The sequence below is a fragment of the Desmodus rotundus genome, chromosome 5 (assembly GCF_022682495.2).
Source record: "Desmodus rotundus isolate HL8 chromosome 5, HLdesRot8A.1, whole genome shotgun sequence".
Classification (NCBI taxonomy): Eukaryota; Metazoa; Chordata; class Mammalia; order Chiroptera; family Phyllostomidae; genus Desmodus; species Desmodus rotundus.
Genome location: NC_071391.1, coordinates 20,359,779 through 20,385,384, shown reverse-complemented (window position 1 = coordinate 20,385,384; position 25,606 = coordinate 20,359,779). Strand labels below are relative to the sequence as shown.

At 42.8% G+C, this 25,606-nt stretch overlaps 1 protein-coding gene and 1 pseudogene across 1 annotated transcript; both read right to left on the bottom strand.

Moving 5' to 3' along the window:
• Window positions 1-1,631: 1,631 nt before the first annotated feature.
• LOC112303408 (NADH dehydrogenase [ubiquinone] 1 alpha subcomplex subunit 1-like) lies at window positions 1,632-6,982 on the bottom strand (annotated as a pseudogene).
• TRAF6 (TNF receptor associated factor 6) lies at window positions 1,632-24,725 on the bottom strand. The gene is made up of 7 exons (XM_024558992.3): window positions 24,524-24,725; window positions 17,952-18,269; window positions 14,841-14,991; window positions 13,962-14,120; window positions 12,435-12,506; window positions 10,454-10,531; window positions 1,632-9,138 (listed from the first exon to the last, which is right to left on the bottom strand). Exons 2-7 carry the CDS (start codon window positions 18,245-18,247, stop codon window positions 8,269-8,271), a joined length of 1,626 nt encoding a protein of 541 aa, XP_024414760.2. The 5' UTR covers window positions 18,248-18,269; window positions 24,524-24,725; the 3' UTR covers window positions 1,632-8,268.
• Window positions 24,726-25,606: the final 881 nt, after the last annotated feature.

The following is a 25,606-nucleotide window of genomic DNA, read 5'->3' as shown; positions in this document are numbered from 1 at the left end:
CTATCATCTATTATCTATTATCTATCTATCTATCTATCTATCTATCTATCTATCTATCTATCATCATCTATCTATCATCTATCATCTCCTATCATCTAATTTACTGCAGGTAGTGGGAAAAAAATTGTAAAACACTGACCCTAAAACATTTTTAAAAAGCCAAATTTAGCTTAGTCTAGTTGTATTCAGAAAACCTTTCTTTCCTTTTCCTCTGAAACAATGTCTCCAAAGGACTATCACATTAGGTTTGGAATACATTTTAGTTTCAGGCTCCTCAGCATTCTAAAGGGAATGACAGTTACTTTCTTTAAGGACTTTTGGTGGGGCTTGGTCTACACTATCCAGACACCTCAAGCTCTGTGGCAGCTGGGTGGAAGGAACCTGGGGTTAAGATAGATTAAGACAGAAGCCAGACCCCCTCAGACAGCAACCCCTCACCCCCATCATCTTGCCATCTTTCTCTCTCCCCCTCTGCCAATCAGGATACAGCAGGATGGGAAGGATCATTTTTTGAGGACTTGGGGAGTTACTTCTCAGTGTGGTTTTATTATTAAGCTTTCAGAAGCATAAATTCTGTGAAGATCAGACTCTCTGACTCACATTTATATTAAAATATTCAAATCCCTAGCCAGACCAAACCCAAAATTTGTGATTATGCATCATTCCTGACAAGGCTACAATTGTTACTTTATAAGATAATCCTGCTCCTGCTGGTCCCTGTACAAAGGTTAATTTTTTAAAAAGATTTGTCTATTAATTTTTAGAGAGAGAGAGAGGAAGGGAGAGAAGGAGAGAAACATTGATGCGTGAGAGATACATTAATAGGTTGCCTCTCTCACACCCCCAGCTGGGAACCTGGCCCACAACCCAGGCGTGTGCCCTGACTGGGAATCGAACCATTGACCTTTTGGAGAGCAGGTTGGCACTTAATCCACTGAACCACACCAACCAGGGCTGTACAAAGATTAATTTAAAGAAATGTGGCCAAAAAAAAAAAAAAAAAAAACCGTGTCAGCTGTGTAAGACATTCACAAGAATGAACCAGAAGTGTAAAGAAGCTTCCCTAAAATAGAGGTGGGATGTTTTTAAGAATTTATGGCTTATTCTGGGATTAATACTAGTATTTCACTTTTGGAACTTTAATTTAGAAGTTAAGGTGGAGTTTGGTAAAGCATTTACATGTCTTACCTGCGCTTCCACCCCATTCAGGGAAACAGTGTCTTTGCGAAGAGACAGGCATTGATGCATAGAAAGCTTAGGAATGATTTTCACTGCCCTGCCACAGAGGCAGCCAGGTGGCTAAGGAGAGGCAGCCAAGCCTGGAACGGGGAGCTGAGGCCCTCATTTATTAGTTGGAAGTAAGCTCATGCTGCTCTCTGCCTGGCTTCACACTTTCTATTTACCTGTTTGGGTGTCCCCTTTGGGCCTCCTTGTGTTTTCACAATGCATTCTTAGTGGCCCCAGGGCAGGCACCATGGCTCAGACCAAGGACGAGATGAATCCCCATTTACTATTTCTTGAAGGAGCTAGATATTAGCTTTGTTTATTTTAAGTGAAAACGAGTGCCTGGAATCGTTCTTCCCTCCCACTAGAGTTACAGTCTCCAAAACAGAAGAAAGATAAAGCAAAAATCAAAGCAGTCTAGTTATTTTATTAAAAATATCTGGAAAAATCACTTGTATTTCAATATATACATATTTCATTTGGATTCAGAGTACTTTTTGGGTAGAGAGACGAGTGCAACATACAGGTGGAAAAGAGCATCAACAATAAACAGGAGGAATTAGGCGCGCCAGCCGGGCATTTGTTTTCTTTTCATTAATGTCCCCTACGGTGCCATTCAAGGACCGGTTCTGGTCATATCCTTGCGACCACTACTAAGATGTGATCTGAAGCAAACCTCCGTGTGCCTGTGAGACAGAGGTGATTCCAGATCCACGATCCGGGTTTAGAAAGGGCTGGTCACCTAGCCTCGAAATGGAGTGCGGAGACCCTGCTTATCCCCCGTCAACCCCACAGCTCGGTGTAGGGCCCCGATGGAGACCATCAGAGCCCAAGCCACGGCCCGCAGGACCGGGGCTGGTTTTCTCTGGGGACGGTGGGGGGAGCCTGAGGAGGGGGTGCCGCAGTAAGTCTGGATAATTCCTTGAAGCTCCCCACCCCTTCTGCACAACCTGCTCTTAAGCCGAACATTGCCTTTTGGTCTGTACAGTGCGCACAGCGTCCCCTCCTCCCAAGTGCCCTCCCCCACTCCTTCTCACAACACACGTTGCTTTCAGAGTCCAGACGGACTGGGAAAACCACTCGCAAATTCTGTGGTGATAATTAAGTTCTAAGCAACGGCAGGTTTTTTGATAAAACTCTTCCACCATATGCTTTGATTTTTCAAAAGTCAGATTCCCTTCCATAGCTCATCACAGTTATAAAATTGGAAGAGGCTCCCTGGATTCATGAAGTGTCTTTCTTAATAGGTCCACACATTACTAAGTGTTACCCATTACTTAACAGTATCTAAATTGCAAATTTTAGTCCCCACTTTACAGGTCAATGGGCAAAAAGATAAAAAGAACTGATTTGCCCATGTTCAGTCAGCAGCGAAACCTACGTCTTAGCTCCTAATTTAACAGTTTATATGCTCAATTACACGGCCTCTGCAGTCCTCTGGGAACATAATCCTGGAACCTTGTAGAAGCAAAGTGGAGCCCAAATACATTCTCACCACAGAAACTAGATAGTTTATCAAGCATGAAAAAGACATTAGAATATAGTGCACAACTGATCATGACTTTCAGATGAATCCATTATAAAAAACATCCTTTCAGGCAAAATAAATAAGATTAAACTTCAGCACGACAGATTTACAAGTTTAAAACTAGCTTGAAGTGTGGACTACAATTCCCACCTACACGCATGTATCACAAGTTTCCCCAGAGTGTAAGACAATTCCATTGAGATTGTTCAACCACCTTAGCTGTGAGATTTTTATTTAAAAGATACCAAGCTGCACGAAGCTGCAGTAAAAGTAACATCTGTTAGATGACAAGGCACACGTAACAAAATGTCATTTGCAGGTTGCAGGTGACGGATGTTCACTGTACAATTCTTTCAACATTTCTGCATGTTTGAAAAATGTCATAGTAAAGTGCTGGGGGTGGAGGGAAGCAAAAAAAGATAGTATTTATGCCTTACGACCTTAAACCTACACGACAAACTATCAAGAACCGGTCAGTTGTAACCAGTATTCTCACCGAAAGTTCGTTATTAAATATCGGAGTATGTGCTGCGCGCCAGGCAGTGCGCTAAGCACAGGGTTTCAGCAGTGACCAGTGTCCCTGTCCCTCAGTGTTTTACTTATCATTTATCCCAACATTCTCCTGAGGCCTGCAGTAGCAAACCGTTCTTAGGAGCTTCTAGGACCATTGGTAGCATTTCCTTCGTGGAACAGAGGACTCAGTGTGCCCTTCTTTCCCTGGCACTTAAACTTCTACCGAAAGTCTACCTGGAAGAACGTCGGGATAAATGCAATTGGCCAGCAGAGGCAAGAAGGCTCTGAGGAGAGGTCCTTCTTTTTAGAGGAAATGGCTGGGAAGCAGCATCCCAGCTTGTGTTGGTGACATCCTGGGAGCCAAACTGCACCTACAATCAGAGCCTCAAGTGTGAGAGCAGAGCACTCTGTCCCTTCTCTCCTGCAGGCTGGGCTGCTGAGCGGCTGAGAAAGCCCTTTGGGAGAGAAGCAGCGGCACCCCTCTCCTCATTCCACATCATGTTTCACCCTCTAGATCTGTTTTTCAGTATTTTATAATTTTATAGTAACGACCCAGATTTCCAGGGAGCAAAAAGCTTTAAAACATTAAAGTCAGGTGACATTTAGAGAAAACTAGGTGCCTCCTTGCCGGTGTTTGCCGTCCACTAACCGCGAAGGCTGTGATTCGGTGTTACAGTCCGCAGACACCCGCTTCATTTAATTTCACCAGGCCCTCTCTCTGGACCCGGGGAGTTTGGACATGCCAACTCCACTCTATAGACGTGAGGACCGCAACTGTGAAACCAGCTACAACCAATCATGTGACCCCGAAGATTGAAAAAGCATGGACTTCAAAAGAAATATACAAACGACTATTTATTTTCCCTTTTTCATTTCCTGAAGGCACTGCCCTGCTTAGGAAGTCGGCATCACAGAAACACCCAGTGATATTTTATAGAAAACGAGTAGAATTTGAGGCAAGCCAAGAAAAGAGCAGCAGTGGCTGAACAATGGAAAGGTACTTCAAAGTCCCAAGTTAGGAAAATCTCAAAGAGTTAAAAATGTTCTGGTCATCGGGATTGGAGGGTTCCTGGATAAAGGAAAGACAAGCAACTGCTCCCCCGAGATCGCACCCTAATTGAATGCGTAGTTCACCAACACGCTGAGTGGTTAAACTCACTGGCAGAAACGGTAGTGGAGGACAACATGAAAATTTTATACCTACCACAAAACTAATTGCTAGGGATCGTCCAGTACCTCCGTATTAGTCCATCATTAAGGGAAAAAATCTCACCTTTCATTCTATTTCCCTGTTTTTCTCTTCTGTCTTTAGTCCCCCGAACAAAAGTGGCACCACAATGCTGCAGTGATGTCCAACCCCTCCCATCTCACGGCTCACGTGGTCTAATCACTGCAGTTCTGCGGGAACACCGGAAACTGCGTATACATTTTTGTGCCAATCTGACCAAAAAATAGATGTAATTTTGATTCATTCACACTGACGGCTATTGTGCTGGCTGCTGTTGTTTTTTTATTTTGACAATCTAAGGGAATAAAGGTCAGTGCCCCTGAGTAAATAGACAGGTGTTGCACGTGTTAAAAATTCCTGTGGCACAATGTTGAAAACCGCTGTACTACAGAACAGCCAGAAACTGTCACTGCTCCACAGCCAAGGACAGCAGAAAACTCCCAAACTACAAAATCGACACCCCGACTTGTTCTCCAATAGAAAAAGGTGTCTCGAGGCAAGTTCCATCCAACATTGGGTTGGATATGTCTGGGAAACAAGGAAAAAATTTATTTGCAGTTTAGCAATATCCACAAATGATGTCAAAAGGTAAGTATGTTGAAAGGCTGATAAAGCATAAATACATGGCCCAAATTCTCGCAGGCCAACTGGGCTAGTTTCAGCCAGCGGGGCAGGAGACTGGAGACACAGAGCAGCATTCCAGGAAAGACCTGATTCTGCCTGGAAGGCTTAGAAATGTTTCTATTTGCAACGATGGCCTGGCCATTACTTTTACCTGCTGTTCACAATGAATGACTAGTATAAAGTAAGCAGCTGGTTTCTTACAAAATGCCAAATGTTGAGGGTTAAAATAATTGCTTATTATGATGAAACCCAGATGACAGACGCTAAGTTGAAGTAAAGTGTTAGGTCATCAAAAAACAAAGCAATTTTCTACTGGCAAAATCCTTTTGTAAGTATTGTTGGCATGCTGAGAGTAAGAATTTATTTCTTAGAATTTTATGGTTGGAGGGGACCTTAGAAACATCTACTCTCTTTATCTTACAGATAGGAAACCTGAAGCTGCACAAAAAGCTGTTTGGAGTGACATTCCCGAGTTGGAAAAAAAACAAAAACAAAAACCAAGCAGGAAATGACTCCTCAGTACCCAATACACAGCCACGCTTTCCATAGAAATTTAACCAGACCAGGAAGCTTTTAAATATCATTTCCTTTCCTGATGGGGTTGAATGTTTTGTGGCAACACTTAATTTTTTTCTGATAAAAGTACGTTTTTAAAAAATAGAAAATGTAAAACCTACAAGAAAGCACAAAGAAAGTAAGTCATCAAAAACAGTGTATTTCCTTCCGGCTTTCTTCTGGGCAACAAAAATAACTGCTGCTCCCTGCGCGAAGGGGACGGGACGCCTTTCTTCACTGACGCACCGTCTCCCCGACAGCGGCGGTGCTGCTGCGCTGCTCCTCGGGGGCTGGCGGGGGCTGGCCAGGAAGCTCGGCAGCTCCGGGGCAGAAACTGCCTGCTAGTCCCCGGGTGGTGCTGACAGGGGAACTGGGGACTCTGTGGGACCTTTTCACTTCAAACAGAAACCCACCAGAGCAGGGGCCTAAATGTGGGGAGGGGAGGGAGGGCAGAGGGATAAGTAAAGGGAGAGGTCAAAGGGACCTTTCCAGGCTGGGTCGACCTGGGACTGAAACCATTCTTCTAGACAAAGTCTCTTGGCTTCCTCTTAAAATTAAGGCTGATCTTTTCTTTCTAAAAATGTTTTTATTAACTTTATCAGGGTGAGATTCAGTAATAAAATTACATAGTTTTCAGGTGTACATCTCTATGATACATAATGTGTATATTGCACTGTGTGCCCACCACCCAGAGTCAAGTCATCTTCGGTCACCATATATTTGGCCCCCTGAACTACTCCCTCAACCGCTCACTGCCTCTGGAACCCACCACACTGTTGCCTGTATCTATGAGTTTCAGTTTTACATCCTGCATGAGTGAAATCTCATGGCTCTTAGCGTATTCTGAGGCTGACCTTTAACACTGGTCAGGGGGCTATGATCTGGCTTCTCTGGAGACCCAGCACCGTCTTTCGTGACCACACAACTTAAAACAAGCTTGTGTGAACAGCAGAGTGTATGGTCCTCTCAGATTCTTTAAAAAAAAAAAAAGTTTATTACCCACTACATAATACACTGCATGCTACGTAACACACCACATAGCCTCTTAGCAAGGGTAGATGAGCTTAACTGAGTTATTTTTCATCCATCAGGAAAATGCTTCCTTAATCAATATTTTCTAAACCCTCTGACACACAGTAACGATTAACTCCAGAGACAAGCCCATCTCTTTCCGGCCAAGTCCACTGCTAAGCATAACAGGCGTCCCCGTTTTCCTTGCCCTCGTTAGTGAACCTGCGGAGAGTGGCAACTCCAGGGATGAGGAAGCACGTGCCCATGACGGAGATCCCTGGGAGAATCTCAAACCACATTGTGGCAAGGTTGCTAAAGCCCTTAGATTCTTGATAAGAGCCCAAACTAGTTGGGTGCACCCTGAGAACTAGATTTCACTGTAACATTTAATACCTATAGGCCTTTAACAAATATCTAATGGCACAGAAGCCATCTCCCCATTAGGAACATTTAGTCGCGTCAATACATTCCACATGGTCCCGTCAGGTACGAACTGCTGAACTAGAGAAGTGCTCAAGCATGACTTCCAACCCCAGCCTGGTGACCCTCAGGTATCACCCATGACCTCCCAAGTTTTAAGAAATTTTGCTTTTAGAAAATCAATTTTGTTCTACTTAACTGAATGAAACCAGAGGGCGTTCAAAAGAGCTGACAATTTTTGGATCAAATTAGCGGACTAGTCGAGTCCCTTTAATTTTTATGTTGGTAATTATATGCACACATCTCCTTGTCCTACAAGTATTAAACATCAGAGAACAAAGCAGGGCTGTGGAGTTCACTCTGCACTGAACAGACAAAAAGGGGTTTATACAATAGCATAACACTGAGCAGTAGGTACCCACAGGATTGTCCACAAACTCTGAAGATGCTATTTTGTAGCCTCAAAGAAATACGTAAGCAAGGTAGAATGAAACAAGAGTTATTCAACAGACAGCATGTTCACATTGAATAAGGAAGGTTGTATTCAGGGTTGAAACGAGTTCCTGAGTATCCTGAGTACCCCAGGGCAGGGAAGGTGGGGAGGGAAATGGGGTGAATGAGAACTTAAGCTTTCCAGGGATTAAGGTTCAAAACCTCTGAATTTGAGGTCAAGTAAAATGAGAACTCAACTTCATAGTGGTAACTCTTCTTGCTGGCAACAGCACGAAGTGGTAGTGATTCTCAAGTTTAATATATTACATATATACTATAAAAATAAGCTGAAGTTTTAAGGAACATTATAATAAAAGGTTTGAGCTCTGCTACTCTAACCCTGGGCTTCTGACAGAACATTCTGGAGCAAAAGCCCATGACAGCACAACAAAGAGGTACACCGATTGACAAATAGCTGCTGCAATATGCCACAGGCACTTCGGTTTTAACAAGTTTGAAAAGGCGTGGAACATGGAGATCGCGAGGAAAAACTGCTGTAGGTATTTATGACAGAAAAAGTGGCAAGCGACTTGTTTCACCACATTCATTGGTGGGTATTCTGTCTTTCCCACTGTGTGTGTTTGTTTATACATTTGTTATTGAGAACACGGCAAGGAAAGGCACTGCTTTCTCCAGAAAGGCTTTTAAAAAACAAAAAACAAATGAGGGGATGCTATACCCCTGCGTCACTACTCCGTGGCTGAAAACCCTCCCTTCGAAGACTACCCATGTCGAAACGAGTAGTGACCTCACAGCGTACTAATAACGTATCATCCTTAATGAAGGTTCTTTGTCTTAGGGCTTCCAGATGCATAAAAGTCACGTAGCCAAAACCTTTTGGGTTCCGTGGGATTGTGGGCCTCTGGAAGGCAAGCAGCTCTGGTTTGGCATCCATTATCTCCTCATGGTTTTGCCTTATAGGGGCTTCAGACTGATCAAGAATTGTGAGGCGTATTGTGCCCTGGAAGGGCCAAGGGAGGTGGCTGTCATACTCTCCTTGCATTGTGTGGACAAAGAGCGATATATAGTTTGCACAGCGCTGAGCCGTCGGTAACTGAAGGTGCAGGCGCATGCAGAGTTTGTACCCAGGTTTGCCTGTGTAGAATCCAGGGCTATGAATGACGACAGGCTTCTCCTCTTCCTGAGATCTCAAGTGCATCCCAAAGTTGCCAATCTTCCAGATGTAAATCCCGTTGCACTGCTGCGCTTCTATTTCCGCAACTTTGTCCTCAAGGGATCGAATAGTTCGTTTGAGCTCAGTTACATATATGCTCTGAGTTTCCATTTTCGCAGTCAGCTCCCGGATTTGATGATCTTGTCTTACAAGGCGACTTTCTAATTGTTGAATGGTTTCTTGGAAATTCTGGACCTCTGGGTGACACCCAGAGGAGATCCGGGGCAGGGAGGAAGACTCGTACGGCAGCATGTCACGCTGAGGCCGGGGAGCCACGGCAAGGTTTAAACTCTGAACAGCCTGGGCCAACATTCTCATGTGTGACTGAGTATTCTCTTGTAGGTGGCGTGCCAAGTGAATCCTCTGCATCTAAAAACCAAGCACACGCTTTAGGCTGGGAACAGATACTGTGAGGACGAGGAAAGGGGCCTAGCCAAGCCAAGTGAAAGGTTTTTAAGTAGCATCACCATTTTCCTCAATCCCCTACAACCTTCTTTGTCTCCACCAGATTCTCCATCCAAAGAGATGGCCTTGTCTCTTAATTTGCTGAAAAACTGAGGCTATCTGTTGAGTAGGCTCCCCTTTCGTTCAGATAAACCTCCCTCCCACTTACAGACGTGTCAGGATCCACACCCATCCTTCTCGTTCAAGATTGATGCTTCACTGGGCTCTTAAATGGCACCCACCCCTTTCACCACCTCAGAGGTGCTGCTCAGTTACCCTCTTTCTTCTGTATCTTCAAACATTCTCTCCCCTAACACTTTCCCTCAGCACGTAATTATCTTTCCTGTCTTCATGCTCTTTGCAGGTCATCAAGAACACTGTAATTATTATATGAAAAAATACTCTTAAAAAATTTATTTTTATTTTCATTTTTAGAGAGAAGGGGAGGGAGGGAGAAATACAATTGTTCAGAGAAATACTGGTTGGTTGACTTTCGCATACCCCCAATTCAAGACCTGGCCCACAACCCGGGTAGGTGCCCCGACTGGGAATTGAACCGGTGACCTTTCAGTTCGCAGGCTGGAGCTCAGTCCACTGAGTCACACCAGCCAGGGCTGAAAAAAATATCCTTGATACAACAATTTTTATTATAAGAATAATTCATGTACATTATAAAAAATAGAGAATATAGATGATCAAAAAGAAAATAAGTTACCTACTATCTCACTTAATTATTGTTAACATTTTGACATATTCCCTTGCTCCTTCTACTTTATGAAATTATTAAATGCATGCTTATTGTATAAAAGTGAGATAAAAAGCATAATGGAAAAGAGAAAGTATAATTGTACTCTCCAGAAAGAACGACTTTTCATAAATAATGATCTATCTGAGACATTTGACACAAGTGATCGCTAGTCTTGAAACTAAGTCTGGAGACTACAACAATACCTTCTCCTTGCCTGGTTCATCAAAGTCGAGGACTGTGCACCACGGCTTGTCTCCTGGCGGACTGCTCTTCCTTGTACACACGCACTCTACATGATCTCAGTCCTACACCTGCCATCCACCATTAACTACTTCCCCAAATCAGAATTCTGAGCTGCGACTTCTCTTTGGAGCTTAACACTACGTACAGTGCATGTCAGCCCCTCCATTCCCACTGCTATTCTCCACTGCACTATCTAACTGAATTTCCTTTATCTATACTCAAGAATGAAAAGAAAAATAAACACCTTACCTTTTCATGGCAACCGAAAGTACTGAATGTGCATGGAATTGGGGCTGTGGGACAGTCTAGATCAAAATGATTAGGCATCTGAAAACCAAAACAAAGGTTGAAAAATGCTTTTCTCAGCATATCATGTTCTAGTTCAATGAGCTCACACTTGAAATAAAGGTTTACATTTCACTGGAACAAAAATCATGTATTATCGACGGCAGCATCACAACAGCAAAGTCCAATAGTTGCAACAGATACCAGGTAGCCCAAAAAGATTAAAAAAAAATACTTCCAAAAGTCAGAAAGAAAGGAAATGTCAATATCTCATATCATCCCTGAAATCACTCAAAATTTATTTCAAGAATATGAATTTGTTCCTATGGCTGGAAACTGGAACCCTCTAGTGGCACTTTAGAGAAAAAGCACCTTCTGATTGATGTCAACCTCAACTGCAAACCTCACCAGGACTCTCTCTGTGTGGGCTGCCCAGGCCAGTTCGCGGGCGCCCGTCAACTGTATACATTAAAGCCACAGACCACACCCAGCAGCTCCCTCGTGAGCACCTTTCACAAACCTCCTTAGCTTTTGTTAACCTGGGTGTGTTTTGGCTATCAAGGGGAGAGGCTCAGATGTTAGAAGGCATTTTAATCACATTAATAAAAGTTCTACAGAAATGTCTCAGCTTTTAATATGGGGACTCCTAAACAGTCTTTAAGGTAAGATCCACTATAGAGAAACATATTCTTTGAAACAAATATCAAATTCCCTTTAGAAACTTAGGTTAGCTGTAGTCACAGATGTTTTAAGCAGAAATATTAGAGACCATTTAACCCGACCTTCGGTCCCTGTCCCAAGTGCTCACCTCTCCCACTGTGGAAGAAGACCAGCCAGGTGTGACATGCAGACACCCAGGCGCAGCTCTGTTCCAACACAGCTTAGTTATGCAACAGACCGGGAGCCAGGTCTGGCTGGCAGGCTGGTTTGCTGACCCCTCATCCAGAACGTCCACTTTCTTGCCAGAGATCAAGCGGGCAAGCCATTGGCACAACCAGAGTCAAAACCTAGGTTTTCTGACTCTTAACCTGGGATTTTTTTCCTACACCGAGTTTTATTTTTACTGGGTTTTAGATGTGCTGCACAGTTTCCTTTAAATAGTACAACAGAGCAGAAAGAAACACCAAGGAGGTGAGACTTCATAAGCAAAAAAAGTTTAACACCTTCTAATTAAGGCTTTTTTGGAAAAAAACCCCAAAACTATAGGACTCTGTTAAAACCAATGGAAAAGTTTAGTCGAGTGACAGGTTTTGCATACCTTTAGTTAGTAAGGTAATCGATGATGATCTCTGGGTTTGCAGATTTCATGGGTGTATAAATAGTGACTAATATTCAAATCTTGTGGGTAAATCCCCCAAATGTCAGAAGGGAGCAATCAACCCGTTTTCCTATCTCTAATAATAACAGGGGTGCACAGTGTTCTGCTATTCTTGCTGCTGCTGCCGCTGCCTGTCGGCGGCCCACAGGACCGCTGGGCACAGGGCTACGGGTCCCAGAAGGCTCTGCTCCGCTCACTGTGTCTTGAGGCTGTGGGGACAAACACGGCTCTGCGGCTGAGCAGACTGTCCTTCGCTGTCCTTCCAGCGAGTCTCCAGCTGCCTAAGGTCCTCATTCACAGCGTGTAAACATGTGTTTCTTAAGGTGTTTGTTCCTTTAACTGGGGATTTTGATTATTTGTATCTTAAAATTACCTGGTTTTGTCTAGAAATTTTATAAATATACATAAACATGGGGTTTAAGTTAATGACTTTAAGTACTTAGAGAGGACTAAGTATTTTGTTCTTTCTGAAAGTGTATACTATATTAATTTATATGATACATTTTCACATAGTTCCACCACTCCTTCAGCCTGTATTCATTCTGCCTTATCGATTTAATTAGAAACCTCACTCACTTCTTTAATCTGTTAATGGAAATACCAGTTTATGGAAGAGGGTTATCATACCTGTTCCCTGATGAGCATGGTGTTGCAGTATTCACAGACGACATTTGCCAAAGGACAGTTCTGGTCATGGATCTGAATTTTATTAGAGAAATAAAAGGAAAGCATGAGCAAATCTGAAAAAGTAAAAACAATATGTTTTTATAAAAGTAAGTTTTTCACTATAAACAAACTGAGGACATCAGTGTGTGTAAAAGAAAAGTGAGAATAACATATAAAAGATATTTTCTCTCCCTTTGCCGATATAGTAATCAGATACATCTCGCGTTTCAGCTCTTTAAAAGAATACAGCAATACTTAAAAGAATCTTCTAAATCACTTCTTTTAACCTGAGGCAGAGCCCTCGTGACTGGTTTAGGAGATCATTCACCAACACTACCATTCTCCAAAGGCATTCCTCCAAAAACTCCCAGCCACAGCATGATGACTTAAGTGAAACTCTTAGCAGGAAGGTTAAAGAACAGAAGCAGCATTAGGACACGAGGCTCTGGCGCCCAGGTTCTCATAGGCCCGGAAGGGTAGACCTTGCTTTCTAAAATACAACGGATTTAAGAAATAATTAACCCTTCAGGGAAAGTCCATTTACTTAAGTTTAGGAAGACATCAATTTGTTCTAATTATGCCTCAGACTTCTCCCCATTTATAGCAAGTTAGCTGACTTTTTTTGACTATTTCATCAGCTTCATGAGTATAATATGCTTAATTTCTTAAAAAATTACTTATATTTATATAATATATAAAGTTACTTAACTTGTTTCCATCTCAGTTTCTGAATGAAAAAGCTGCTCTATCAGCATGATGCTGTCTAGTACTTTGAAGTTTCCTTTTAAAGGTACATGTTTTAATTGACGTGTAACATGTTTACAGAAAAGTGAATTTATTATATGTATAAAGCTCAGTGAATTACCACCAAAAAAATCACACACCGTGGGATTTAATTTATTCTCTATGAAAGTTTTAACGATCCAGTCTCTTTTTCAAAGAGTAAAACGTAAGTCTGATACAGTAGTCATCCTACTTTTTGTCTCTAATCCAAGACGAGCCATTAAAGTATCACATAGGAAAGCAGATCAGCACGTATCTTTCCTGGGAGGTTTTGTTATTTGCAGATCTACTACAGTGGTAAGTAGTATAAACAATGTTTTCTAAGAAAGATAGACAAATATAAACCTTACACTTATTTACTAAAATAGTTTAATGAACTTTGTTTCTTAAAAATCAATCTTCCCACAACTGATAATATAGACTCAGAATTGGAATAACATCCTCATCTATGGCAAAACCCCTCAAATGTACATTAAAAGATAATTGAAGGCCTTGGCCAGGTAGCTAAAATGGTTAGAGCGTTGTCCTGATACACCAAGGTTGTGGGTTCGATCCCCAGTCAGGGCACCTAAGTCAACCAATGAAAGCATAAACAAGTGGAACAACAAATTGATGTCTCTCTGTCCCCCACTTCTTCTCTCTCTAGAATCAATAAAAACAAAATTTAAGAAGTAGTGGAATTAACAAATCCAAGTTAGTACATGCCTCTTTATCTTCAAATGCCATCGACACAGCACAGTTTATACAAGAAACCTGTCTCCTTGGACACTCCTTGAGAATGTGAATATTAAGGTGGCACTTTTGGAAGGGACGCTGGCATTGGGGACAATTCGTAAGAGCAAACTCACAATGTACTTGATGATCCTATAATAAGGAAAAAATAATAGATTAGTATCTGCCAACCCTAAGGCATATCCTAAGCGTAATCTCTTCTGAGTAGACACTGTTCTCTCTCAATACAGCCACCCCTTCACAAGGAGCTAAGTAAACAGGGCGATTTGCAAATATGTTTTGAACATTTTGAATAGATCATAAACAATATTTAATTTCTCATAAAACCACCAAGCTAAAAACAAATTTATTTAATTTAAAAGGAAATCCTTTTACCTGACTGCGTCAGTTAATCTCAGGTTTTAGAAGGACTTCATAATGAAACGCACCGTTTAGAAAAAGAGAAAAATGCACGATGAAGGTGGGGAGATGGTGGCTACACGACTCTCGTTGTTTTATTTCCAAACAAGAGAAGTGAAGTTGGAATTCACTTCTTTTTTACGGGATTTACGGGATTAACATGTGACACCTACATTTAAAATACTCTTCAGTTTTATAGCAAATAACGTCCCCCCCCCCCCCGCCCAAATTTGAAGAATACTGATTTATCATCATTTGGCAAAGCCGGAGTGGCTGAAATAAGAAATTTATGGTTTCTACTGATATATATATATCCAATGATGAAAGGGCTGGCATCTGAGTGAGCAATTATTATATGCCAGGCACTGGCAGCACACAGATGGACACAGCGAAGTCTGTATTCCCCAGGGACTGCCTCATCCGTATGCTAATGGCTAGACGTGACTTTAATACCTCAAGGTGTCTCAGTTCCATCTTGTGCAAACAACCTCCATTCGGACACTTCACCATCAGAGAAAGAATCTCTCGTTTGGCAAAGTTGTCAGGGAACAGTTGAGTTTCCAGGAGTATTTCATTGTCAACTGGACATTTGTGACCTGCATCCCTAAGAGAAACAAGTAAGGCACATACATTTAGTAGATTTAAACAAATATTAACATTAAAAAGTTCAAACAACTTTAATTCACTGTGTATAAGTTCTCTATTATTTCTGACGGGAAATAATTTAACACATTGTATTGAATAATATTCTGGGGTGGGGGGACCCCTGTCCTTTTGTGGGCAGTTCACGAACTATTCTTTTATACAATGAATACAACTGGTACCACATTGGTTGCCTAGCAGAAACGATGGGATTTTAGATTGTGGAATAGATTTCAACCAAAAAATGAGAAGAATTAACTGCATAAAGTCAAATTTTGGTTGTCGTAAAATGGAGTAAAAGGTCAGGACAGGAGCGTGCAGCGGCCGTACAACGTGCTAGTGTGAGGAGCTATGCACGCTGCTCGTAACACCAGTTAACACGTCCACAGTGTGTTCCTCAGGCACGAGAAAAAAGGAACCAGTGGGCAGCACCCCTACCAGCCCACATTTTAAGCTTTACTCTGAAGAGTCATTGTAACACTCTGGCTCATCAACAGTAAGCTTTCCTTCATTTTTATGTCTAGGGTACAATTTTGTAGGGGGTTAAAGGACCTCTGTTTCCTGCTTTCCCAGTGGTTTGGTGGTTATTTCATCTTACGATGAGAAAAACCATCCTCGGGAAGTTTGGATGTCTGATCACTTCCCTTTAACTTTTTGGGATGTCTCAATCTTCACTCTCAAAACGTGGCAGGTCAGGTTGGCTACAGACGCACTGATCAGCCACTCGAGCATCGGCTGAGCACCCCTGCGTGGGAGCCAGCAGTGGTAGTGCTGCCGTGGGCAAAAAGGCGCTGGAAATGGGGTCTGCTGGCAAATGCCTTAGACCCAACAGAGGCGAGAGGCACGGCCAGTCTCGAATGGGGCTTCTCCAAGGCTGATGTGGTCAGTACTCTGTCAAATATTTTATAAGAAGAATGGAAAACTATAAACAAATTTATTGAAATATATACCCAAAACTTAAGTGACAGATGTCATTTAGAGAAAAGAAGCTTATAAAGTAGACTGGAAACCATTACCCAGAGCAAATGGAAGTAGATTAACATGTGCTCTGATTTCACCCAGGACTATTTGGGTGAGAAATTTCTAAGCCATTCCTTCAAGAACATTAGAGTCACAGCAGTGGTTACTTCCAGCTGAGAGGGAGAGAGAAAAAAAAGCCTCAGACTTCCTTTTGTGGGTTTTACTTCCTTTTCAGACCACTGTCCGTTACTTTCATGAACACCTTGCTATTAAAAAACTGCTAAAGACGAGCTACATTCCTGGGCATGATGACACCCGGTAAAATACTGTACATCTCTCCACAAAAAAAATCAACTACCCACAATATGGTGCATACAACTTACTACGACTGAATCATAAAGAATCAGAAAATCTGAACGCACTGCTTACTAGTAAGGAGAGTAAATCAGTAATCAAAAACCTTCCAACACGGAAAAGTGCACGAGCAGATGGCTTTACTGGTGAACTCCACCAAACATTTAAAGAAGAATCAATGCTCATCCTTCCTAAACTCTTCCAAAAAGTGGAAGAGGAAGGAACACTTCTAAACTCATTTTATGACTTGCATTACCCTGACACCAAGATCAGACAAGGACACGAGAAAGAAGTCAATCTGAAAGCTGACAGTGAGTAGCCAGCTTAACCTACTTACAAAAGACTTGAGCAGTATCACCTAGATGCTTATTTATTGAAGAACATAAAATCCTCCCACTTCTTCCAATGTTTTTTGTTCTGTACAAAACTCCTTAGTCACCTAAAACAGTCCCACCTAATACTTTTGAATTACAGTAAAAATGTCTTTATTGCTTGGGAGATGAACTTGAATCACTTGTGGAAATCCCACATACCTTCATTCAGTTAGTGCAACCACAATTCACTGAGCACTTACTATGTGCCGGCACACAGGAAATCCCCAGGCATAAAACAGATCTCCAACCCTGCGCTCAAGGAGCTTATTTCCCACTTAGGTAAGACAGGTTGGGAGTGTAGGAGACAGTGGGAGGCATGCTCTGGTATAGGGTAGCCAGAGCTCCTATGAGAGGCGAGATCTGAGCCACAATGGAGGGAGCAGAAGGTGATAGCTGGGCACTTAACTGAAGTTAGGATGTTCCAAACAGAGAGAACAATTAACGCCAACCCCCAAGGCAGGCGTATGCTTGGCAAGTCGAAGGAACGGCAAAGAGGGAACTGGCGGAAGGAAGAAGAGCACAGCAGAGGGGAGGTCAGAAAATGGGTTATGGCTCTACCACATCGGACCTAACGGGCTCTTTGGCTTTTTCTTCTAGAGGACCTGCTGCAGTGTTCTGAGCTGAGACTACCTCAGCTCACTTATTTAACCAGGTTCACTCGGGCTGCTACATTGAGAACATTCTGGAAGGAGGCAAGGGTAGAATCAGGGAGGCCTGCGACGGAGCTGATGGTGACTCAGAACAGGGTAGAAGCAGTGGAGGCAGTGAGAAGGGACTGAAGTTTTGATAAATATAAAGGTAGAGGCATTGATTAATACTTTAAAGCAAACACTGGTTATTTTACAGTTGCCCATAGATATCAGATGACAGACTTTAATGTGCCTGAAATCATACTAACTGATCAATTAAGTCAGCATTCTTTGTATGGTTGAGATGATCATATTTCACTATCATTTAAGGTAGATTTATATTATTTTCTTAAAGCATAGAGACCTTACCTACTCATTATTTATATATCTTAGGGTTAGAGAAGGGCAGGAGATAGAAATGACCTTTCATGCCACAGTGGAAACTAGGGTGAGAATCGTGATGTCTCAGGTTTCTGTCCGGTGTTCTTTGCCCCGAGCAGCTTTGTATAACACAAGACTACTCCCTGGGTTGTGCCGTGTTCTGTGTCCACTGGTCTCTGCATTTGGTTCTGTTGTGGGACACAGCTCTCTCTTCTGTCACGTACCTTATTGATTTGATGATGCAGGCTTTGCAGAACCTGTGGCCGCATGGTGTTTGCACTGCTTCCCGCAACGCCATCAGGCAGATGGGGCACTCGTACTTGCTTTCCAGGGGGGGGTCGAACTCCACGTCGTAGCCCTGGATCTCCTCCATGAAAGAGCTGGACAGAGTCCCCGTGCTGGCAGTCCCACTCACACTGTCATCCTTGGCTGCGGCACTGCAGGCGCTGGCCATGGCCGCGCAGCAGTCACTCTCAGACTGGCCGGACACACAGCTGTCTTCGCAGTTTAACAGACTCATAGTAACGAGATGGTCAATTGCTCTGTAGAGACAGCAAGAAGAAAATGCCTTCACACATACATACATGCACACATATACATATGTCACAGCTTATCCATGTAGGTCATTTTTAGTTCGTGTACATAAGCTGCGTTAACATTATTTATGGAAAACTTTCAAAGTTTTTTGAGCTTTACTTCAATGACTACTATTTTATAAAAAGTAAAGGACTTCTAATAGGTAGATAGAATCAAAAGTTAAAAGAAGAAATCAGCTCAATTGTAATACTTAGCTACATCACAATTATCTGTTTAAATGTCTGTTTCCTGTGACTGAAGTCAAGAATTTGCTTTTCATATCCTCAGTACTCCCCACAAGATCTTTCACATAATAGATGCTCATTAAGTGTCTGCGGAAGACCTTAATTATGCTGCTGAAGGTCTTTCGAGTATTTTGAGCTTGAGAGAACAGGAGGACTAGCAGGCAGTGCAGGAAGAGCAGCACCACACAAGGGAGCAGATGATCATGTTCAACTAGTAGGGGTGTGATTTGGGGCAACCTAACCTTTCGGGGCTTGGTTTCTTTTTCGAGACCTAAAAGCTGTGAGTACGTCCAAATGTTCAGAAATTTCTGTTATGTAGAATGAATAAAATTGAAGAAATACATTTGTACGTCCTTCTGCTTTCAGTCATGTCAAATGACCATGTTTCATTATCTGACAGGAAAAAGAAGTGAGGTTTTGTTTCCCTATGGAAAGCTACTGCTTTCATGGGTAGGTGGGATGCCTTCGAATTCTGAATCATATGACGTTTTTGATACACTGTGTCATCAGGTCTCTGTAGTAGGTAATTAGAGCTATGGGAAATCCTTATGTGCCAGATTCAAATAGTTCTGGAAACAGAATGCAAGCTTCCAGTCAACCTGACCATTACCCTGCTACTGGGTTACGAGAGTAATCCTCTATCTTTTTTCACATCTCTACAGATACCCTTTTTCTCCTTCTCAAGAAGATTTTGAGTAGCATGTGATGAGCACAGAAAATGATGAGGCCTGTTCTGGCTGCAGAGGCAGTATGGCGAGTTGGTGAACTACCGAAAGGAGCTAACGTGTTGCTATGTGAAAGCAGGTAGAACTGTCTGGAAGAATGCATTACTGTTATGTGCAGCTCCACACAGGAATTGTATGTTACAATTTCATTGCTGCCTCCCCCTCGTCAAAAGGGAAACTATAGAACTTAGGAAAGGTGAGGTGACTTGCCAAGGATTACCCAAGTAGGAAATAACAGCTGGAATCAGAACCCAGGTCTGCTTGGCCCCAGAGCCTGTGCACTTGGCACTATACTGCGCTTGTCTCTTTGGGTTTGGATGAACTTGTCTACAAAGCTGCTTTTAAAATTTCTTTCCCTTTATTTATGTTACGCTGGACTAGGGATTTTCAACCTTCTTCATCTCATGGCACAGGTACACTAATTACAAAAATTCTGTGGCACAGCAGAAAATGTTATAATTTTTGTCAATTTAACAAAAAAGTAGGTATAATTTTGATTTATTCACACTGGGTGGCTGTTGTCACTTTTTTTTTTTTTAATTTGACAATCTAAGGGAAAAGAGCTCAGTGCCCCTGACTAAATGGTCAGGTATTGCACGTTGGTTTTTTAAATCTTCACCTAAGAATATGTTTACTGATTTTAGAGAGATGAAGGGGGAGACAGAGAAAGAGAGGGAGAGAGGGAGAGAGAGACAGACATTGATGTGAGAAACATTGATCGGTTGCCTTCAGTGTGCACCCTGTCCAGGGATTGAACCCGCAACCTAAGTATGCACCCTGACCGGGAATTGACCCTGCAACCAACTGAGCCCCCTGGCCAGGGAGCATGTTTTAGAAATCCCTCTGGCGCACTGGTTGAAAATCACTGCACTAGACTAATGTCCTGACCACAGCTTCTTGTTAAACGTGACCTGCCCAAGCATTATTGTCTAGTTGATAGGATTTCAGAGAGTCAGTAGAGAAAAACTGACATTTTGCTTTATTTTTGATATACTACTTTTGAAAAGTTAAAAACAGCCCCCAAAGCCTTGTTACAGCTAATGGGAATTCCTCAGGAAGACTCGGCACAGACTGGGAGGAAGTCAGGGATCCAAGATAGTGGCAAACAGAACTAGTCATTCTACCTGTGCTCCAGGATGAGGGGAAGACCTCCGTTATACCCTCCAAATCTAAGGACATATGACATTGTTATGCTGTGCTAGGGTTCATGTCTTTTGTTCTTCTTCTTCCCTTATACATTTCTGTATCCAATACTTCCCTAGGTAAATCTCCTAGAAGCAGAATTACTAGGTGAAAGGGGATGTCACTTTCCCAGGTTTTTAACAGATAATGCTCATTATTCAATACATATCGAAGGCTTTTTAACTCCCACTCCCAAAAGCTTGAGAGAGACCTTTTTATATATGCTTGACAATTCTAAGTATATTTTATCTTTTCAGTCTTTAACCATTTCTTTTTTAAAAAAATAATCACTTTGAGAACTTGGTATTTGTTATTTAGTTGTACAGAATATATCAAAGTACTAGTCAGAAGACCAAAGTGAGTTGCTGAGCTAAGGCTACTTATTCTGCCCAACTGTCCAGCTACAGTTCAGAGTACTGGATAGTACAGCCCGGTTCCAAAGAGCTGAAGGTTGTTAGATTTAAAGAGACCTTTTATAGCAAGTGCGTTACTAAGAAAACAACTTGTGTAATCAGTCACAATTCCTTAAGAAGAATTCCACTGTAGGAATGCAGTGTAGAACATGAAAGCGAGTGCTCTTCAAAATCTAGAGGCCTTCAATTTTTCACTTTACTTTTCCTTCCTTCCTTCCTTCTTTCCTTCCTTCCTCCCTCCCTCCCTCCCTCCCTTTTTAGAGACAGGGGAAGGGAGGAAGAAAGGGAGAGAAACGTCGATGTGAGAGAGAAACGAAGATCAATTGCCTGCCATATGTGCCCCTACCAGGGACTGAACCCGCAACCCAGGCAAGTGGTCTGACTGGGAATCAAACCGGTGACCTTTCACTTTGTGGGATGACACACAACCAACCAAGCCACACTGGTCAGGGCTGTTAAGGACTCTTTTTAACTTCAGATGGTGCCACAGGTATCCACTTCACGAGAGGCTACAGAAGCAGGTTTTCACGTTACAGAAGCTGTGCAAATGGATGACCCAGGTGGAGCCATAGTACAATAGCCAGAGTGAGAGACTGGCTATTCCAGAGGAGCTGTCCTGCATGCCCTGTTTCTTTATCTTCCAAACTGGACCAAACCACCAGCATTCCAAGAAGTCAGTAAGAAGAAGCATAGCCTGTTTGTAAGGACTGATGAAAATGCACTTTGAGGATGACTGAATCAATAACCAATCAATGGAGTACGAATCTAGCCGACTCGTACTAGCTGAACCGAGCGTCAAGCCAGTCCAGGTAGTACAAATCTAACCCTACCTCGTCCAGCACCAGTGTTCTCTTCTGTAACACAACTTACTGCACTTTCCTCCTTTTTGCCCTCAAAATCCCCATGCTTCTCTCCTGTGGTGGGGGCCCTTTTGGGCTTCTGCTCTCCAAATTGCAATTCTATAGAATCCCAAATAAATGCTTATTGTCTCTCATTTTGGCTTTTTATTTTTTAGGTTAACGAAGCTAAAATAAATAAGAATGAATATATATTCTTCTCATAAAGACTTCTTTTTTTTTTTTCAGGTACAAAAGATACTGATTAATAAATTGCTGCAATACCCAAGACAAACTCTACAACTGTAGCCCGCCGCACATGAGAAAAGGAATATAAAGAAGCCTGAAAGGTGTAGCTCAAATTAGACATTCCAGCTGACTGTCAAGAAAAAAATAACACCATAGGGGCACAAAAGTAGAAATGCTGAAAACAGGACACGTTTACGACCTTCCAATTCTAAAATTCACAGATCTTGTCACCAAAGTACTCTGAGAGAACTGATGACCTGGCTCCAAAGCACCACCATCTCTGCACCGCAAGCTCCAAGAGACAATTTCAGAAGACAGAGAACTAACTATTTGCACTGAGATCAGACCAAAAAAATTATTTTTCGTTTGCAGCGACAATGAGCCTCGGGGTCCACAGGACCGAGAGCCAGAGCACGTACCCATAAAGACTTCTTATAGCCTCTTTTCTACTCTTAACATTCAGAATTTATGTGGTTTCTACAGGAATTAACAGACGGGATGGAACAAAGTTTCCATCATTCCTTACCTTGCAGGTTAAGAGCTTCATGACGGCAATTCCCTTTTTTGCAGCTGTGAATCTGGTATAGTAAGCACTGCCTTAATTAAATATTTTGGGATGTAACTATTGCCAACTTAATTCAATTGCAAAAAGAATAAATATTGAAAACAGCCTTGTCATAAATCATAGCTTAAATCCACCTATTTGTATCTGGAAATATACAGGGTCTGGCAGAATACCTGCTTGAGTGTGGTTGGTAGGGTAGTAATACGGGTGTGATAATTTATAGTTTTAATTCAAACATTTCACCTGAAATGTCATATGGTATGCTTGAGTGTGATATTGTTACAGAATTACATGCTTATGATTTTGTAATAAGATTTTGTAATAAAAGGGGCGTTATTTGTGCTGGGCCCTGTACTGTAATCCAAAGGGTGTTCTGTTACATGTCTAGGGGGAGGGGGAGTAGGGTGATGCCCAAAAACTTGTTTCCCTAAGATCCACAGATGCTAACGAGAGAGATGTCTAAGCTAAAGAATCAACCAGTTATATCTTGGATTGGTCAATTATAAGCCAACGGAAAGTCATTCACAGCTAAACATATAGCTCGTTGAAGTAACACAAACAGATGATGTATCATACGAATGTATACTTGAAACCTATATAATCTTATTAACCAATGCCACTCCAATAAATTTAATTAAAAATTTTTAAAAAGAACAAGAAATTACCTTTAACTTGCTGCTAGCTTTAGAAATGGGAACTATTTACTAACTCCTTAAAATCTATTTTTAAAAACGCATAGACCTGCAAATGCAATACTGCAAAAATAGTCAATTGTTATGCCTTAATTTTGAATAGATTCAAGGGGCAGTCCCCTTCGTAGGTACTATTTGTTTCCCCCAGGAGGCAAAGATTTGAATAACGTCTTTCAAAACCCAAGTGGACAAAAATTTATCAGCATCACAGGTCCAAATTTATCCCAGAAAAGACCTGACCTCAAGGTACAATCCTGCAATACAGTGAAGTAAGTATACAGCGCTTGCAGGTTGAAACTCAGTATCACGTGGGCAAGAAGTGCCTGAAATACATTCCTTCCTGGACTTACAGAGGCCCCGCTGTCCTCATCCCAGCTTCAGAGTCAGAAAAGCCCCTTTTACCTTTCTTAGTAATCACCAGGGAATGGACAAAACGCCAGCACTTAGAATTTCTTAACAAGTTTTTCTGTCCCTGTGTAGCTAGATATTTAGAAATTTGTTCTCCCGAAAAACAAAAGCAGCATGCAAACACTTTACATGCAAGCTGCTAATATAATACTTTAGGTGCTTTCTGCTCACATTCATGACAGTCCTACCTCTCAGTTCGAGTTCCGCTAAAACCAAATACTAGGAACAGCTTTATCAACCCAGCGTCTGGAACAATCGCTAGAACGACGAGTGCAGGGGCGGGGAGGAAAGATTCATGTCATCTGAAACTTTTTTTTTTTTAAACCTGCTGCCTAGGACCTCTTAACGATTCAACGAGGAACCCAAAAATAGCTTTCCCATGACAGTGACAGAGGGAGCCGGTGAGAACTTAAAGGGATTTTTTTTTTTCTTTTTTTAAAGCTGGTATCAGCTCAGAGGGACGGGGAAAATCCAGGAGGCAGTTTCCTTTTCTGGGAAGGGAAATATGCGGGCTGACGAAGTGGGCGCGGGATTCCCACCAGGGAATGGCGTGAGAGGGGAAGGAGGTCCTCGCGGGCTTGGGGCACAGAGGGGAGGGGAGAGGAGGAGGCGTCCACAAACTTCGGACGAAAAGGACGAGGGGCGACGTCCCTAACCAGAGGGAAACAGAGGAAGAGGGAGTCCCTAACCTCCGGGAAGCCGAGAGACAAGGGGAGACGTCCCCAACCCGAGGGAAACGAGAGGGGAGGGGACTGTGTCCCCAACCTTTAGGAGGCGAAGAGACACCGGGGAGAGGTCCTCAACCCGGAGGAAACGAGAGCAGAGGGGGCGGCGTCCGCAACCTGTGGGAAGAGAGGCCTCGGCCGTGGGGAGTGGGGGGGAGGAGACGTCCGAAGGAGACTCACCGCTCTTGTCCGCTGGGCCACTGATTCCACGCAACAGCAGGACTCCGCTCAGCAAAGGCACCAGCAGAGGACGGTCACGGCGCTCCGAGCCGAGGTGGCCCGGATGCCAAACTCCCGGCCCGAAGGCCGCAGCTAAAGCGTCCCCTGGCCGCTGGGAGTCAGAACCCCAGCCCCGGACGCCCTACTTCCGCCTTCTCTGCCAGCCGGGGGGAGTCAGGGGCGGGGAAAGGGCCGGGATGGTGACAGAAAGGCCGAGCTGGGCCTCTGCGCCCCCTGGCGGCGGTCCTCCACAGGTGCGCGGTCTGCAGCGCAGGCGCAGCGCAAGTCCAGCTGTCAAACGGGAGCGCTCAGGCTGGGTTTCTCTCCCAAAGCAGAACTATGACGTTGAAACCGTCCCAAAGTAAGTGTGAGCGACCTAGTGAGCAGCCACAACAACAACAGTAATCGAAACTGTGTTTTTATAGCTTCCTTTATCCAATCAGGAGAAACCCCCACCTGGGCTAGATCATTTGACCTTCGGGAATTCTTATATCACTCCTGGACTGCACCTTCCTTGCCAAGAAAATTTCCATAGTAGGTAGAACCCACTATTTCACCTGGTCCTTCCCCTTCTAACAGCCCACGGGAGTCTAGCCCATATGTTAAACATTTTTTCCCCCTGAACTGCTATCAGCTACATCATCCATTTTTTTTCTATCAATGACACGAGAAAGCTATTTTGAATTTTCCTTGTTTAACTGGGTACAAACCTCTAAGGAATGTTACAGGCACTTTACAGGAGATGCATGAAAGATTTCTACCCACCTCTGCAAATTTGACTCATCTTTCACCTCTTGGGGAGGTATTATAGGGAAGTGTTTTTTATGAGTACATACCCTGAAACCAGAGTGCTTCATTGAAATCTAGTTTTTCCCCCTTTATAAATTGTGACTTCAGATAACAGTACTTAATCTGTCTTTTTTCAATTTTCTTCCATCACATCTTACAATAGTGATAATAAGAGAACTTAAATCATTGGGTTGTTGGAAAGGTGAGATTAACTGGTAATGTAAATACATTATTTAGAACTATTAAGTACAGCAA